At 43.9% G+C, this 19412-nt stretch overlaps 1 protein-coding gene across 1 annotated transcript in view; it reads right to left on the reverse strand.

Moving 5' to 3' along the window:
• The window catches only part of SIAH2 (siah E3 ubiquitin protein ligase 2), a 50202-nt gene that overhangs the window by 21260 nt on the left and 9530 nt on the right, over positions 1–19412 (reverse strand). The window contains exon 3 of the mRNA XM_011959087.1: positions 58–258. Within this exon, the coding sequence (XP_011814477.1) occupies positions 58–258 (201 nt within the window). The remainder of the gene's footprint in view (positions 1–57; positions 259–19412) is intronic.

The following is a 19412-nucleotide window of genomic DNA, read 5'->3' on the forward strand; positions in this document are numbered from 1 at the left end:
TCTGTGTTCGGAGTCAGGACGAGAAGCATTGGGCGTGGACGGTGGGTGGGACCGTACGCTGGCGGGCAGGGGCGGGGCGCCGGCGCCCCTGCACTGGTCGGAAAAAACCGAGAGGTTTCTCTTCTCAGGGTTGAGTCACCAGCGTGCAGGCGAGGAGGGCGACGCGGCCAACCGAGTTCTGTGTTCGGAGTCAGGACGAGAAGCATTGGGCGGGAACAGGGCGAGGGGCTCGAGTTGGGTCTGCAGCGGGCACAGGACCTAGTTTTGTACAGTTAACGGTGGGGTTGAGTAAAAAGGGGGGCGGTGGGGAGGAGGTAAGCCACCTTTATTCCTTTCCCAGCGGACCAGGAGGAAGCTTCGTTGAATTAAGCGCCCCTGGCTTGTATAGCAGGCCGAGGAGGGAGCTCATGGACAGCGTTGGCTAAGAGTTCGAGATCATCTAGGAATGCCAGAAACGTGGGTTGGGTCGTTAGGTCTCTGAAGACAGTGGGTGAGCCTCCAGTGTAAGGCGCTGCGTCCGCTTGGTAGACAGCCGGCCGAAGTCCTAGTCTTTGTTGCGAGCTGTAGGCCACCCTGCGCGCCCAGCAGAAGCGCTAGAGAGGGCACCGTAGCCCGGAGTGAACCGCATGTCCAAATGTAACTGTGTGCTCCGAGTTAAATGGTTTTTCTGCAAACTTTGCTTGAGCCAACCATTCCAGAATTGGGGAAAGGGTTACCCTAGGTGGAAATCGGATATTTGTAGGAGACACAGAGGTAAGGACCAACTATTAGGACTGAGTGAAAAATGGTTCCCTCCAACTGTAAAAGTGGAATAAAAACAATACCCATCTTATAGGTGGAGCAGTGAGGAGTAAATGAGTTTAATATATTTCAAGCTTTTAAAACAACCTCGCTCATCATAAGCACTGTTTAAACATTAGCTGTTATCTTTTAAAAATATTAGTGGATGTTTAATATGAATGAATACAATTTGTCCAAGAAATACGGCGTTAGAGCCCAGAAATAAAGTTTAATCTTACAAAGGGCTTCTATAGAATGACTACGTGCATAGAATTGATGGAATTTGGTATAAATCTTGAAAAAACGTAATAGTTGTAGATATTCAATCGTTCAGTAAATGTTTCCTGAGCATTTATCATGTATCAGCTACTATTGGAGCTCTGAGAATGGTTCTCATACAATTTACATTCTAGTAAGAGAGCAAGGCCCAATAATCAAACACTCATGGGAGAGAAAGGATTTCAGATACCACGGGGGTGGGAAGACATTATAGCAGGAGCTAAAAAGCACAGAGTGAAAGAATGAATTCTGGGATTGCATTGGGACTTGGAGGGGATATAACGGGAGTGTAGGGGTGTGGGGTTAGCACAAGCGGAGCCTCAACTGGCTTAATAAGACACTTACCTCAATGATAGGGGTAAACCACTGTAGGGTTTTGTCTGTTTTTTTAAGAACACACGAGTAACAACACTAGGTTTTGTAGGTTTTTGAAAGCTCTTTAGTAACATGGCTGAACCTGAGTTTTTGGATAGATGGGGAGCATAATATGATAATTAATGTTTATTGAGTGCCCACTGTACGTTGGGCATGGACAGTTTTAAGTATTTATCATAACTCTATATGATGAATACTACTTTTATCTCCATTTTACAGTTGAAGAAACTGAGACATAGGTTACTTTGCTGAAGATCACATAGCTGAGAATGTGAGAACATGCTTGGAGCCCTTCTTAACTACTAGCCTGTATGCCTCTAAATTATGCCTGACTCCTACTTATAGTCTGGTTAAAGAGTTAAGATTAGCACACTCAGCAGAGTCAGAAAACAGTTGTTCATCCTATAATAAAGCACTGAATTTTGTGGGCAAACTTTACATAAACTCTTTCCTTAGCTGGTCTAGAGAGAAAAATTAAATCATATTCTATTTATTTTATTTTCACCTTTTCTGACACAAAACATAAGTGATGACACAAAAATCACCTACAGTTTTACTGTTATTGGAGAAAATGTAATATTTTTCATTCTTAATTTAAAATCAAAGCATTTGGAATTTATTACTGGAATGCATTTTCTTTCCTTCCACTTCCAGCCTCTCGGTGTGATGATCCCCATTCCCACGGCTTCTTACTAGCTCTCATTAGGAGACTGGAGTCCTCACGCTTGCCCTGTTGACATGAGCTTTAAGTATTCCAGCTAGATAGGACCTGGTCATTCAGAAAGCAATCTGGTTTGGGAGGTGTTGAAACAAAGAACAGGAAAAGCAATTCTCTGCAGAGAGAATTTGGTTTATTTTTCTAAAAATACAACGAACCCATCCACTCTTACCCTGGCAGATGCCTCCCCTGGTATAGAGAAATTTCTTCTTTTCTTCGTTCTTCACATCATTGCACACCTGATTAAGTCAACCAGGGTAATTAAAAAACAAAACCGAAACCAGAAACTCTGGGCAGTTGCTGAAGGTAGGCAGGGGGAGAATGGATAGGTCTGCTATGTGAGCCACATAAGTGACCAGGCTGGTCTTCCCAGTCGCCTTTCTTCTTCCTCCTTTCTTGGCGACTTTTGAAACAAAGAAAGGTGACCTTTGCACAGCAGGCACTGTGAGCTAGAGCCTCTGATTCCAGAGGGCAGTCAGCTCAGAGGTCGTGTTTAGTGTGTACTCAAAATGTATGCTGAATTGAGTTGTTGTGAGGTTTATTTACCCTTGGGAGCGTCGCTGCTGCTTCTGGGCCTGTTTAGTGAGTGACTTTGTAGTCTGGGGGAGCAGGGTCTAGCCTTTTGTTATCTCCTGATTAATGACTCATTTACCACATCTGCTGTATGAGAGGTTGGCCTCATTTGCCCACCTACTGAGTTCCACATTGCATATGTCAAGCAGGACACCTCTCCTTAACCCATCTGCTCTGTGCTAAGCTTGAAAGACTGGGGGTGTACTGAGTAGCCTTTTCTTTCCTTAAAATAGCAGGGTGAGTCTTAAAAAAAAACACCTCACAGGTGAGTTCCTAATCTCACTAAACTGCTGAGCACAATGAGAAATGCTCCGGCTAGGTAGACAAGCTCTGGCCCTTTTTTCTGTGACTTACAAATTGTGTGGTTTTGCAAATCAGGCAACTTCTGCCATCAGGCAAATGGTGTGCATTTGCAGAGCAAATTGTGGTTGGCTTTTTGGAGATGACTCAGGTATGCATTGGAGCTTGCTGCATGGAAATTCCTCATCGGGGAAGCTTGTGGGAAATCTGGAGGTGATGTAAGGCCCCCTGGTAATTAAAGTAGGAACTTTCAACTTCATCTGTTTCTGGGGTAATTTCCAAATACTCAAACTTCTTTTGAATAATTGTAGATCTCTTAATTCAAGTCTTTTTTTTTTTTGAGACAGGGTCTCACTCTGTCGTCTAGGCTTAATGCAGTGGCTGGATGATGGCTGACTGCAGCCTCAACCTCCCAGGCTCAGAGGCTCCTCCTGAGTAGCTGGGACGACAGGCACGTGCCATCATGTCCTGCTAGTTTTTTAATTTTTGTAGAGAAGGGGTCTCACTATGTTACCGAGGCTGGCCTCAAACTCCTATACTCAAGTACTCCTAATTCAAGCATTTTTTGAATAACCATCATGGACTTAGTACTGTGTACTAGGAGTAGTTCTATGTATTTGCATTATTTTTGTATCCACACTTAGCTAATTAGTGCTCACCCTGTTCCAGGGAGTGTTCTAAGTACTTTACATATTTTAATGCTTTTAATTCTCACAATGTCTTTTATAGGGTAGATCTTTATAGATGACACAACTGAGGTACAGAGAGGCCAAGAGAGTTGTAGGAAGTCGTCATTAAGCAGGCTCCCAGGATCCCTCCTCCTGGTGTTGCCCGATATGTAACACCTTTCCTGTGAATGAGGGCTGATCCTGCTTTAAGTGAACAGAATATGGTCAAAGTGATAGAATGTCACTTCCGAGATTAAGTTAAAAAAGACTATGAATTCTGTCTTACTGTCCCTGCGTTTCTTTCGCTCGCTGTCTTAACTTGAGCTGCTATAATAAAATATCATAAACTAGGTGGCTTAAATAACAAACATTTATTTCTCACAGTTGTGGAGGATGGGGAGACCAAGGTCAAGGTGCCACAGGTGTCTAGCGATGGCTTGCTTCCTAGTTCATAGACGGCAGCCTTCTCACTGTGTCCTCACATAGCAGAAACAGGAAGGAAGCTCCCTTAGGATTCTTCTAAGGATACCAATCCTCTTCATGAGGGCTCAACCCTTAGAACCTCCTCTAATCCTGATTACCTCCCAAAGACGCTGCCTGCTAATACCATCACATTAGGGAGTACATTTCAATATGTAAATTTTGAGGGGACACAAGTATTCAGTCTGTAACATTCTCTGAGCCCTCTCTGTGGCTGAAGACAGCACCATGTTGGGAGTAGCTCTGCAAAAAGGTCCACATGGCAAGGAACTGATGTCTGTGGCCAACAGCCTGTGAGAACCCCAGGCTTGCCAACAGTGAGTGAGTTTGGAAGTGGATTCTCTCAGCCGAGCCTTGTGATGATTGCAACCCTGGCTCGTAAGCAATTGTGCCTGTCACACCTTGAACTAGAGGACTCAGCTGAACTGACACACACAAACTGTGAGATAATTAATATGTTCTCTTTTTATTTTTATCTTTATTTTTAGAGACAGCGTCTTGCTATGTTGCCCAGGCTGGAGCGCAGTGGCCATTCTCAGACACAATCATAGTGCATTACAGCCTGGAACTCCCGGGCTGAAGCAATTCTCCTGCCTCAGCCTCCCAAGTTGCTGGGACTACAGGTGTAAGCCACTGAACCTGGCTTCAGTGTTTGTTGTTTAAAGCCATGAAGTTTTGGGATCATTTGTTACTCAGCAATATATAACTAATATACCAAGGTCACAAGGCTTATATGTAAAATGATTTTTAATTATAATGCTATTTAAATATATGGAAACAAATATAGGAATATTATTTTTATTATCTACAGCTATAGAAACAAAAAAATTGAACACCAACAAAACCAGAATTAATGTTCTGATTTCTTATTTTTATGTAAATCCGTATTTTTCAGATGATAATTTGATGTGATAGAAGGTGTGCTAAAATGAAATCATCATTTAGTTTGGAAACAACCTCAGTGTCCATCAATAAGAAGAAGAACTATTGAAAGCCGTCCTATAAAACCCTCTGCAATTTAGAAAAGGTCTTCAAGACAAATTGTTACATGAAAAAAGCACACTGTGGCCAGGCATGGTGGCTCATGCCTGAAATCCCAGCACTTCAGAAGGCCAAAGCGGGCAGATCACTTGAGGTCAGGAGTTTGAGACCAACCTGGTCAACATGGTGAAACCCTGTCTCTACTAAAAATACAAAAATTAGCTGGGCCTGGTGGCGGCCATCTGTAGTCCCCGTTACTTGGGAGGCTGAGGCAAGGAGAATCGCTTGAAGCCAGGAGGCAGAAGTTGCAGTGAGCCTAGACTGTGCCACACAACCTGGATGACACAGCGAAATTCCATCTCAAAACAAAAACAAAAACAAAACAAAACAAAAAACAATGAAGCCAAAAACCCCAAAATGATCCCATTTCTATATAAAATACCATGCAAGGCAAAATGACTATATGCTTACAAGGGCATAGAAAGGTTTGGAAGAAGACAGTTAACTGAGGGCAGCAGCTGCCTCCAGGGAGGGGAATGTGAATGGATATGGAGTGTGGAAAGCATACATACTTCCTATATTTCTGGAGTTTATTTTTTTTTCTTCTCTTGTTCTTTTTTGTTTGTACAATGAGAATTTATTCATGTGTTTCTTCTGTTATTTTTTTAAAAGTATGTTGTCCTTGCCTTTCTGGGGCTTGTTTTAGTGAAGGATTTATTTAGCTGCAGGGTTGGTGCCAAAATGGGTGATAAAGACTATACAGCCAGAAAAGGTAGGCATTATACTGCTGGGAAAGGAATAGGAGCTTCAGTCAGGTCTTTGGGTCTGAGAGATGACTTGCTGAAATTAATGTTTTAAGAAGAGTAACCCAAATATATATAACTTGGAGACTCCAGAAAGAAGGAAATAGGTTGGAGAATCTAGTGCTCCAAACGGGGCTTCCTGGGTCAAGTGGAGATGAAGGCTATGAGCCAGGTTGTGGCCACTGGTCAGTTGGCTAAGTGCAAAGATTTATTCATTTGGAGGCCATGGATAATATGAAGCCCAGGCTTGACTCTTTGGAGGGATACAGTAGCCCAGTAGGGGAATAACATTAATTATAAAACCCTTACGCAGTGCTCACTGGATATCAGACACTCTTTTTTTTTTTTTTGAGATGGAGTTTCACTCTTGTTGCCCAGGCTGGAGTGCAATGGCGTGATCTTGGCTCACCACAACCTCCAACTCTCGAGTTCAAGCGATTCTCCTGCCTCAGCCTCCTGAGTAGCTGGGATTACAGGCATGCGCCACCATACCCAGCTAATTTTTTATCTTTAGTAGAGACAGGGTTTCTCCATGTTGATCAGGCTGGTCTCAAACTCCTAACCTGAGGTGATCTGCCCATCTCAGCATCCCAAACTGCTGGGATTACAGGCATAAGCCACTGTGCCCGGCCCCTAGACACTCTTTTAAGCATGTTGCATTTAATTCTTATTAGAACGCTCTAAGGCATATAGTCTATTAATCCACTTTTATAGATGAACGAACCTCCAAGAGGAGGTTTAATCCCTTGTCCTAGGTCATATGCTGGTGAGTGACAGAACCATGATTTGGATCCAGGCTGTTTTAACTCCAGTGACTGTGCTCTTAACCATTTGACTGTCTTGCCAGACATCATTTGGAAAATCTAATACAGTGTGATACATGCCACAGTAGAGATGGGTAAGGAGAGGAGGGCGAAGTTTAGCACTTCCTGGGCAAGTGTGAGGCAGACATCAAGAAAAAGCAAGAGTAGGAATGTGACAACCAAAGAAGAAGGTAAAGACTGCAGTCCAGAGAGGAGGGAGCGTATACCCGAAGGTACACAGCTCCTGAAACTTTCCTACCTTGGGGAGTCTTCTGTCCTCTTTCCTCTAGGAACCATCTTTGGATCCCTGCTAGTCTCCTTTCTGAACCCGCTGTTGAGGCAGAGTTCCATATACAGCATTTCTCCCAGGACTGTTTGCTCTTAGATCTCTGTCCCTTAGTGAGAAGTGAAGAAAGGCAGAGGGGAGAGAGTCCGGAATAATCTCCTTATTCACCATCCCCACTTCCCTAAGTCTGATTTGAAATTCCCCCAAAGAGCCTCAACCATGCCAGCCTAACCCAACACAAGAGTGTGGATCACTGAGAACCAGCAAAATTGACATAACCTTGAGGCCTCAAATAATACATTCCTTTCCTTTGACATCAATTTTGTCAGATTAAAAATCCAATAACAGGCTGTCATTGAATCCAAGAAAAGAGATGGTAATAAAAGGGAGAATCTGACTCCGTAATGGAAAGCAGGTGATTTTTAAAATTGGTTCCTCCAGCTGTCTGTGCTACAGAAATTCCAAGAAAAAGTAGAAAAGCTGCTCCTTCCCCTTCTGTCCTCTCCGACTTGGTGAGTGGCCCCGTTACTGCCCCATTTGTCTGGTTTCAACTCCAGGAAGTGTCCTTATGTCTCCCCCCATCCAGCTCAGCCAAATTCTGCGTGTCCTGCACACCTGGCCCACGACGCCATCCCTGCTGCCCCTGCGTTCACCAAGGGCCTACACAACTCACCTAGGGACTCTGCCTTCCACCACCTCGTCAGCCTCTCTCTCCTCCAGTCTCTGTTTCACTGCCTCCACCGCACAAACATAAATAATTCTGGCAAATGAATAGCTGATCTACCGTGTAATGAATGCTATAGCATTGAGTAATAAGATGCAAACCATTTACCTTATTGGTGCATTCATCAAGTGTGAAAATATTTACTGTATGCCCAGTCTTGGGCTAGGTCCATTGTAAATTCCTTCGAATAAGTTGAAACTTATTTCAGACTACTTCAAGGAGTCTCATGGAAAACAAGGGTGGGCAGTGTCCACAGGCCTGAGAACCCTAGAATCAGGGGCTGCAGACCTCCAGTAAACAGGCAACTTGTGCTCTCCAATTATTTCTCATAGAGTCTATTTAACCCTTCCCTGCAAACTGGCTTTCCAGAGCACAAGGTCAAAGGTACTTTGTGCACCTTTTGCAGATTTTGAGTTTATCATCCTGTGTTCCAGCTGCCTCTCCTGAGGGATAAGGCACTGCCAGATCTCAGATTTAAGTCAAATTTCAGGAGAGAGAATCTGATTGGACAGCTTAGGTCACGTGACCATTCCAGTCCATTAAGCTAAGGCCACACAGACAGGCTCACTGGGTGGAAACATGGCTACCACTCACCTACCCTTGTGGGTGGGTGGCAGGAATTCTGACAAGAGCAGTTTAGGGCTAGCCAGATACTCCAAAAGTTGTCTATTATGTGTGGTTGGTTTGTTTTTTGAGACCGGGTTCACTCAGTTGCCCAGGCTAGAGTACAGTGGCATGATACATAGCTCACTGTAACTCGAACTCCTGGACTTAAGTGATTCTCCGGCCTCTGTCTCTTGAGTAGCTGGTACCATAGGCACCCGCCACCATACTAGAATTTTTATTTTTTGTAGAGACAAGGTCTGGCTATGTTGCCCACGTTAGTGTTGAACTCCTGGGCTCAAGTGATCCTCCTGCTTCAGCCTCCCAAAATGCTGGGATTACAGGCATGAGCCATGGCACCCAGCCTATTATGTGTTTTAAGGACAGACATGACCTCTGGCTTCTCAGCACTTAAGCCTCATTGGGGAAATTAAATGGTGAGTTGAGGTTACTTCAAACGAATGCAAAATCTTTAATTTTGTGGAAAGAATTTGGAGTTTATGATGGACATATTGATCTTGACTTTAAGGGATCATACGCCTTTGAGTTTTAGAAAGAATGCTTATTTCAAATAAGAATAGAAGGATCATAGGTTCCTAAAAGGAGTGCGTGAGGGCAGCAGACGGTCCTCAAGGTGGCTTCCATTTTGAGTGCTGAGAGGTGAGATTAGGTGGAAAAGTGGGAACATTCATCAAAAGGATTTGAGCAACAAAGACATAAGTTTAGACTTGGCCCATTAATAACAGGGAATTCGGATGGCTAAAATGGAAAATGGGTGTGTTCAGGAGTTACCCAGACTTGGTGATTATTATTTTTGAGACAGGATCTTGTTCTGTTTTTCAGGCTGGAGTGCAGTGGCCCAATCAGGGCTCACTGTTGCCTTGATATCCTGAGCTCAAGCGATCCTCTGCTTCAGCCTCCCAAGTAGCTGGGACTATAGCCACGCACCTTCCCACCTGGCTAATTTACAGACTTGGTTTTGAGTCTGTCCCTTCCTGTAGTTTATGGGACTGCGCAATTTTCTTAACTGCAGAATCTCAGTATCTTCATCTGGAAAATGGCAATAATCATAGTAGTGGGTAATGGGCATCTGTGGTTTTGTCTGTCCAGCATCCACATCCATTCCCACTCTTTTTTTTTTGAAAACAGAGTCTTGCTCTTTCGCCTAGGCTGGAGTGCCGTGGCATGATCTTGGCTCACTATAACCTCTGCCTTCCAGGTTCAAGTGATTCTTGTGCCTCAGCCACCCAAGTAGCTGGGACTACAGGCGCATGCCACCACACCTGGCTAATTTTTGTATTTTTGGTAGAGATGGGGCTTCACCGTGTTGGCCAGGCTGGTCTTTATTCCTGGCCTCAAGTGATCCACCCACCTTGGCCTCGTAAAGTGCTGGGATTACAGGTGTGAGCCACTGTGCCTGGCCCATTCCCACTCTTGATAAACATTCCTTGGTGTTACTTTGCGGAATTACGTTGTGTGGTTTGGGTAGGACTGACTTCACCTCACAGCCAGAAAATGGACACATGACACTGGCCAGGGCCACCCATGCAACACCTTCCTCAGGACCCTTTACCTTCATCTGTTGGAAATTGTTTTATTTCATATACAGATCTATGACATATGTGGTGTGAATGGTGCCTCTTTACATGTGGTGCTGTGCATATTACACAACCTGTCCAACTGTACAAAGCTGCTCTGACCCCAGCTTACTAGAGCAATCTACCCTTGGCCACAGATCAGGGAAAGGGAAATGACCCAGGCCAATGGGAGATAATTGCTTGCTAGAAAAGTGATGGATTTCCTAAATTCAGTGTTCTTTGGTTCCAATATAAATGTAACCGTGTGCAAAACATCCATCTGAGTCATACTATGTCACCCTGCAAGGACACGGTGTCTTGGGATCCTTGGGCTGTCACTTTGCGAGCTGGAAACCTCTGTGCACGGCAGTGCCTTCTGCCTGAGTATTGCTCACGCCCTCTGAGCTCATTCTGCCCACTCGACCTGGCAGGCTGTGTTCAGCTTGTGCTACCAGCCCAGATCCCGTACCTGCCGAGGGCAAGCCAGACATGGAGAAGTGAGGGGTGTGTGGGTCAGCGAGTGTGGGTTCAGGCCACTACACACAGCTAGACATGCTGGCTACTGTGGTGGAGCGGGCACTTCCAGGCACCAGCACAGGTGCCAGCTCCGTGTGAGGCTGCCGCTGGACAGATGTACCTGTGGGCACCTGTGTCTGGTTGAGGGGAACTTGGTGGTGCTCAATAGCTTGGAGATGCCAGGAACCACAGAGCCCCCAAAGAAGGTGTCAAAGCCCTGGCTCAGGGACGCCCTAAATCTGGATTCCCCGAAGGGCTACTGCTCTTTTGTCCTTCTCATCGCCCACAGTGTGGCGAGCAGGGAGTCGTGTTTCAGCCCTGTTTGTGTTGCAGCACTTTCAGTCCTGCCATTTGGCAGGTCCTGAATTCTTGTGCCATGTCCAGGGAGAATGAGGTACCAGACAACTGGAGGGTAAGCAAGGTGGAGAGGAGCTTCACTGAGCAACAGAACAGCTCTCAGGAGACCCGCGGTGGGTAGCTCCTTTCCGCAGCTGGTAGTCCTGATGTCTGTGTGAGTCTGGCTTTTTATGGGCTCAAACGGGAGGAAGTGCATGCTGATTGGTCCATGGGCTGCCATGGGCAGCCCGGAAAAAACCACAAGTTCTCACTCTGGGCCTCGGACTCCACGTGGAAGTGGCAGCCCAGCTCCCAAGCTTCAGGCTGTCCCTGGCTTGAAGATGGGGTTTCACCAGGAATCTGTCCCTTTCCTGCCCAGGAACCTTTCTGCCTCCCGCCATCAACATGCTATCCATGGCGCCCAGGATGTTTGTGCCAAGGAGCATCTGCAGGCCCACGCAGAACCGGCCTCAGCACCCCCCAACCTCCCTCCCTGAGCTTGTGGGTGTCCAAGGTTTCAGAGGGGGCCAAGGTGATGGGAGGGGGAGGGGGATGCTGTCATGTCAGCGCTGCCTCCAGCGCATGCACAACCAGGTGGGTCACAGCAGCGCCTGGGCTCAGCTTCAACTTTGCTCCACAATTGGAGCAGGCACCAGGAGCGGGGAGAGGCCAGGGAGAAGAAGCAGGCCCTTCCAAGCCAGCAGGGGTGCTTCCTGGGCCCCCCAGAGCGCAGGGATGCATGGGTCCACAGCTGTGGCTGGGCAGCGGCAGCTGTGCACAGGAATGTGGGGCTGCTGCCCTGCCAACCCAGTAGGGGATGGGGCTCCCACCTGTTCCCAGCTCCTGCTGGCCTCACAGAGCACACAACCTCGGCTGTGCCTCCCCTGCCACAGGCGGCGTCTTCCCAGGGGCCACTCCGGATAGTCCAGTGCTGCCATCAGTGGGTTCAAGGGAATCAATGTAAATATATTAATGCTCGTCATGTTACACCATCGTTGTTGTACCATGAGTAACACAGTTCTCTGTATCTGATTCAGAAGTTTTGTGTCCTCTGGCAGCATCTATGAAACAGTTACAGGCTAACTTATTAGCTCATAAGACCAGACCTGATGATAATCCTCCATTTCGCTTTCTCAGGCCAGAGAGAATTGGGGTCTGTCACTTACATAAGTTGTAGCAAATTATCTACCTCATTAATTGAAATAATACATGTGAAAACTTCTTATCCATACTGGGTTCCCAAGTATGTGTGGTCCTATAATAGATTGTTTTATTAAACAGCTTTATTCAGGTTCAATTGACATACAACAAGCCACACATAAAGTATACAGTTTGATAGATTTTGAGATATGTATACACCAGTGAAACTTTACCACAATTAAGAGAACAAACATAAAGATGGATTGTTTTTCCTCTTATTGTGCTTATTTTTAAGCTTTTTAGTATGGGAGTATTCAAACAAACACAATAGTAAGGAAAATAGTATCATATACTCCCAGGTACCCATCACCTATCAATTATCAACATTCTCACATTTTTGTTTTACCTTTCTCCTTCCTACTTTTTTTTTTGCTGAAATATTTTAAAACAAATTTCAGATACGATTTTTTTACATATAAATATTTCAGCATATATCTTTAACAGACAAGGACTTTTTGCTTTAATATAACTACAACAACATTATCACATCCAACAATACAACAATAACTTTTTTAAATCGTTGAAAAGACAGTCTGTGGTGTTCAGTTTCTCCAACTGACTATAAAAATATCTTTTTACAGTTTGTGTTTTCAAATCAAGATTCAAACAGGGTCCACAGATTGCGTTTGGTTAATATGATCCTTAAGAATCTTTTAATCTATAAAAGTTTCTTCTTCCTTTTATTCTCCCTTATTTATTTGTTGAAGAAACTAAGTCCTTCATGTAGAACTTCACAGATTTTAGATTAAGCTAATTGTATCCTTTGATGGACATAGGCGTTCCTCTATCTCTCATATTTCCACTAAACTGGGAGTTAGGCATAGATCTATACTGTTTATGTGGTAGCCACTAGTCCCATGTGGCTACTGAGCATTTTAAACCTATGAATTGAAATGTGCTGTAAGTGTAAAATGCACAACCAGAATTAAGACTTATTATGAAAAGAATAGAACGTTGTAATAATATTCTTATATTGATTATATATTAAAATATTTTGGATGTATTACCTAAAATATATATATATATACATTTTTTTTTTTTTTTTTTTTTTTGAGACGGAGTCTTGCTCTGTCGCCCGGGCTGGAGTGCAGTGGCCGGATCTCAGCTCACTGCAAGCTCCGCCTCCCGGGTTTACGCCATTTTCCTGCCTCACCCTCCCGAGTAGCTGGGACTACAGACGCCCGCCACCTCGCCCGGCTAGCTTTTTGTATTTTTTAGTAGAGACGGGGTTTCACCGTGTTAGCCAGGATGGTCTCGATCTCCTGACCTCGTGATCCGCCCGTCTCGGCCTCCCAAAGTGCTGGGATTACAGGCTTGAGCCACCGCGCCCGGCTAAAATATATTTAAAAATTAATTTCACCTCTTCATTTTTAGTTTTTTTTTTTTTTTTTGAGACAGAGTCTCGCCCTGTTACCCAGGCTAGAGTGCAATGTCACGATCTCAGCTCACTGCAACCTCTGCCTCCCGGGTTCAAGTGATTCTCCTGCCTTGGCCTCCTGAGTAGCTGAGATTACAGGTGCGTGCCACCACACCTGGCTAATTTTTTGTATCTTTAGTAGAGATGGGATTTCACCATGTTAGCCAGGATAGTCTTGAACTCCTGACCTCGTGATCCTCTTGCCTCGGCCTCCCAAAGTGCTGGGATTACAGGCATGAGCCACCGCACCCGGCCCATTTTTACTTTTTAAATGTGCTTACTGGAAAATTTTAAATTACATATGTAGCTTATATTTCTGTTGGACAGTGCTTAAATTTTCGTTAGATTCAGATTCAATTTTTTTCTTTTTTTAACAAGGGTACCTCCATGGCGATGTGGCATACTTCTGCTTGCAACCCATCTGGAGGTGCGTAATATCCAGTTGCCTTACTGGTAGGGATGTTAAGATTGCTCTGTGGTGAGAAAGAGAAAAGCTGGCCTGGAACTCACAGCTAAAACCTTGGTGTTCTCCTGTTGAACATCACCAACTTCACAGAATACCAACATAATGCAGGACCAATCTGTGACTCTAATGGAGCAAGATAAAACAAGACAACACCGTATCTGAGCGCATATAAAAAGAAGTACATTGTCCAAACCACAAAACACCTCTCTTTCTTGGCTAATATAAATGGCTGTTGCTTCTTTTACCATTTACAGCTTTAGCTTTACTTTGTTCCTTCTGCCTTTTAGATGAGAATTACTAAAATATCCAATAATAGACTCACCCTTGCTTCCTGGCAGCATCCAATTAAGAGCAAAGCTTATTTCCCCCAAATCATCTCCACAAAACCAGACCTTATAAATCCTTTCTAACATCCTGTTGAGACCACATGGCTCCCTTTGGCATACATTTCCTCTTGTTGCAGTGAGGCAATGAACACAAAATTTGACTAAAGATGTGTTTGGGGCATTGACAGTGGGGTCAGGTAGTGTTGGCTTCATCCTTCCATTCTAAAGTATGTTGGATAGATTTTTAAGCACAGGTACAACTTTGTGCAATTAAATGTTTTGGGAATTACACAGTTAGTACCTATTTGTGACTGTTGTGATACTGGACATATCAGTTCAAACAATTGTTGAAGCTATTTTACAAACAGACCTCAGCCCATTTGGTTATTATATTAGTTTGCCAGGATACTGCAAAAAACTACCACAAAGTGGGTGACTTAAAACAGCAGTGCCAGGCCGGGCACGGCGGCTCACGCCTGTAATCCTAGCACTTTGGAAGGCCGAGGTGGGTGGATCACAAGGTCAGGAGTTCAAGACCAGCTTGGCCAACATGGTGAAACCCCGTCTCTACTAAAAAATACAAAAATTAACTGGGCATGGTGGCATGTGTCTGTAATCCCAGCTACTCAGGAGGCTGAGGCAGGAGAATTACTTGAACAGGGACCTGGGAGGCAGAGGTTGCAGTGAGCCGAGATTGCGCCACTGCACTCCAGCCTGGGCTACAGAGCAAGACTCCATCTCAAAGAAAAACAAAAACAAAAACGAAAAACAGCAGTGCCACAGCTGTGTCTCACAGTTCTGGATGCTGGAAGTCCAGGTCATGTGCTGGCAAGGGCTGATTCCTTCTGAGGGCTGTGAGAGAGAATCTGTTCCCTGCCTCTCCTCTTGCTCCTGATGGGTTGCCGGCAATCTTTGTGTTCCCAGGCTTGTAAACACATCACCCTGCTTCTGCCTTCATGTTCACGTGGTGTTCTTCCTGTGTCACTGTCTCTAAAAACAACCTCATTTTAACTTTATTATCTCTGCAAAGATTCTGTTTCCAAATAAGATCACATTCTGAGGTGCTGGGAGTTACGACCTCAACATGCAAATTTTTCAGGGACAAAGTTAAACTCATACTAATAATTCACAATTATTAGAATCTTTCTGGTAGATGTCAGTAGCCACTGATCTTAGAGGTAAGTGGCAGTGAACACTTCCTGACAATCTCACCATAAGTAGTTTATATTAAAAGTGAATTGTCAACCAAATTCTACACATATATAGACATTTATTAAATAAGCGTGTATTCATAAGCAGGCTCAGGAACAGTTCATAAAACCTGTTCTGTAATCTTGGGAAGTCCCAGACCTCTTTTCTTTAGGGGCTCTAACTATACCACATACAAAGGATTCATCTAAAACAGATACCCCAACTAGAGGCAAGATTCCACTCACCCTGTAGTTGTACTGGCCAATCAAAATCCTCTGAAATAGGGATGTGGAATCACTTGTTATTCTAGCCATGGGTGCCATCCTTACAGGCAAAGGTGAAGGACTCATTTTGTTGTGATAAGATGGGGAGTAGCTCTAAAAAGCACTTTATCTTGAACTGTACCAGTTTCACCAATGGCAATCCATTTATAGTATCCATTATGCTGATTAATAAATCACTAGTTTCACCAATAAAAGTCTATTAATAGCATTTATTATAATAGGCAGAGCCTCTGGTGTTGACTGAAGGTAGCTGAGCCTTGTGATAGTCCTCTCTGGTGTGTGGCATTTTGATTAAATGCTAGCAATGAATTCTTGATTAAGGCAACCAACTGTCCCTAGAGTATAGATTAAGACTAACAAACACACTCATTTATGTCACACTGTCTGAGCTAAAGTATTTAAAAGTAAGTTACAGACGTCATAACCAGGCCAGTCCATTTTCAGAGTGTATTTGGGAGGATGCATAATAAACAGATGCATGCTGGAGTGTAAAGACCATGGAATAGGGTCAAGTGTGCCCTTTCTCAGCTGTCTTTGTGACCTTGGGCAATCACTTAAGTTTTCTGGGTTTCAGTTTCTTCATCCATAAAATGAAAGGCCTGGATTAAATGATTCTTTAAGTTCCCTTTAGCACTATGTTCCACAATTCAATTCCAAGAGCTAATACATCCACATGTACAAAATAACACAATGCAGACTGAATACATGACTGCTGAGAAGAAGTGGCATAAGGGTGAGATTGGATTAGTCAAGAAAGACTTTGGAAAATGAGGGAAAACCAGTCATCAGTGAATTATTTCATTTGACAACATTTGTGTGTGTGTGTGTGTATATATGTGTGTCTCTCTGTGTGTGTGTATATATATATTTTTTTCTCTTACTTTTTTGCTTATAAGCCAAAAACACACATTTTGTGTAGATCAAAATAATCCTTGGCACTTTAAGACTCAACCTTGGGATATTATACATTATTTGAAGTGACTTTGTGAGCTTTTAAAATCTGTGATTGGTGAAGGGACAGGATATTGGTTTTGCTGGCTCCAGGTCGACAAATGCTACTGTAGCAGATTTCTGACTTGGCTTCAAGGTCAGAAAAGTAATGTGTGCTACCAGTTTAGTTCTGTGCCTCCTTCAGTCAGGCTTGTAGTAAAATGGCTATTTGTAAGACTAAAGCCTGAATAAAGATGCACATTCCTTTATGTTCAGAAAGCAAAGGGAAAAATATACTGATTTCAAATACTTTGATTAATGTAGCATTCAAATCCTAAACATTGCTGCAGGCACACAATTCAAACGAACCCCATCGGCAAATTTTCTGTACTTCGTTTGACAGAATATGCTTCATAGCAGTTCCCAGACATTCTGCCCAGGGATGCTAGAAGATAATGCAACAGCTTCCGCTTGTCTAGGATGAAAACACATACTGGACAGAGGCAGGGATGGGACAAACTGAAATGTCCACAAGGACCGAGAAAGTAAAGTCAGGAACGAAGCAGGCTGATGTGTCAGTAGGATGTGATAGGGCAAGCCTGGCCCCATTGAAGGGGGAAAGCCACCACTCAGCTTCTGTGAATTCACCAATGGGAACTGCACATCCAAGACTGCCAGATATTCTAGCATTTACAGAGTTGCCAGAGAGGTCAATATTTTATTTTCCCCCAAAGCTGGGAATCCAGATTTTTATGTGACAATTCTTGACAATTGAACATTTGTAATGAATTTAAACTTTTTAAACCGTTTTCTAGGGTGAAAAAATCAACTTGTACAATGTAGACATTTAGGTCATTGGTTTATGATGGAAAAAACAGGGGCTTTAGACACAGCTGGGAATAAAGTCCTGTAAAATCACTTGTTGGCTATGTAATGTGGGGTAGTGTATTAGTCTGTTCTCACACTGCTAATAAAGACATATTTAAGACTGGGAAATTTATAAAGAAAAGAGGTTTAGTTGACTTACAGTTCCACAGGGTTTGGGGGGAGCCTCAGAAAACTTACAATCATGGCGGAAGGGGGAAGCAAACACACCCTTCTTCACATGGCAGCAGCAAGGAGAAGTGCAGAGTGAAGCAGGGGAAAGACCCTTATAAAACCATCAGATCTCTTGAGAACTCACTCATTGTCATGAGAACTCACTCACTGTCATGAGAACAGCATGGAGGTAACTGCCCCATGATTCAATTACCTCCCACTGGATCCCTCCCATGACATGTGGGGATTATGGAACTACAATTCAAGATGAGATTTGGGTGGAGACACAGCCAAACCATATTAGATAGGTATTTAAGATGTCTGGACCTTATTTTTCTTATAAGTGAAAAATTAGGATATTTAAACCCATTTGGTGAGGCTACTGTGAGCATTGAATGAGGGAAAGTGTTTGACAAGGCATGTAAATACACCTGGAGTTTAGTTGAGTAAACGCAATGTTTGTGTTTGTTCTTTCCAGATACCTTTTGGACCAATGGTTATAAACTGGGTGCCCACAGGTCAAATCCAGCCCACAATTACTTTTTATTGTCAGCTTCCAATTGTTTGAGGAGTGGACTATTGGCCTCCTCCCTTAAAATAAGGCATGTGCTCTTCAGTTGGTCACTGATTCCACCAATCTGCTATTTTCAGTTTTGCTCTCTGCCTGATCCTTTACCTATCTGAGCTTATGACCCCAGCACATAGGCCCCTGGCCTTGAACTCCATATAGTATATTTCCAACCTCTGTTCGGTGATAAGAAGCTCGATAATCCTGACTGTGGAGGGTCATCAGAGACTTTACATACACAAAGACTGGCGGGCACAATCAGGATAATAGTAAGTTCAATGGGAGTGTCATATCTCAGGCTTCTGTGGCTGGTGCTTTCCATGATACTTAAATAACCTAGTGGATTTATATGGCCTCAGTCTTCCATGGGATCAACACATAAATTCTCATTTTCCCAGCATACCCTGTGCTAAAAGCATGATATGAAAATCCAGTAAACCATGTTTCCTCTATCAAATAGTAATAATAACAATTCTTTTCTTATCTCTTTTTTATTTTTGAGACAGAGTCTCACTCTGTTGCCCCGGCTGGAGTGCAGTGGTGTAATCTCAGCTCACTGTAACCTCTGCCTCCTGGTGAAGGGGTGGCCTGCCCCTCCACACTTGTGGGTGCTTCTCATTAGGTGGGACGAGAGACTTGAGAAAAGGAAATAATACACAGAGACAAAGTATAGAGAAAGAAAAGCGGGACCCAGGGGACCGGTGCTCAGCTTACAGAGGACCCACGCTGGCACCGGCCTCTGAGTTCCCTTAGTATTTATTGATAATTATCTTTACCATCAAAAAGATAAGGGAGTGGCTGGAAAATAGGATCACTGTAGGGAGGAAATCAGCAGTAAGACATATGAACAAAAATCCTTGTAACGTGAATAAGTTTAAAGGAAAATGCTGTGCCTTGAGATGCATACGCGAACATCTCCATAAACCTTTTAGCAGTATTGCTCCAGCAAGCCCCACCTTATTCCTAAAGGCGGTTTTTTCCTTACTCAGTAAATAAAGCACACATGGGTTTTACCCGGAGATGTTCCATTGCCCAGGGAGGGGCAGGAATTTTAGCCAGCAAGCTGCCTTCAGGTACTTGTTTAACAAAGACACATCCTGCACAGCCCAAAATCCTTTTAACCTTAAGTCACCACACCACATGTCTCTTGCAAGGACAAAGTTGGGGGTAGGGTCACAGATTAATAGCAT

Source organism: Colobus angolensis, unplaced genomic scaffold, assembly GCF_000951035.1.
Source record: "Colobus angolensis palliatus isolate OR3802 unplaced genomic scaffold, Cang.pa_1.0 Scaffold48, whole genome shotgun sequence".
In the NCBI taxonomy this organism is placed as follows: Eukaryota; Metazoa; Chordata; class Mammalia; order Primates; family Cercopithecidae; genus Colobus; species Colobus angolensis.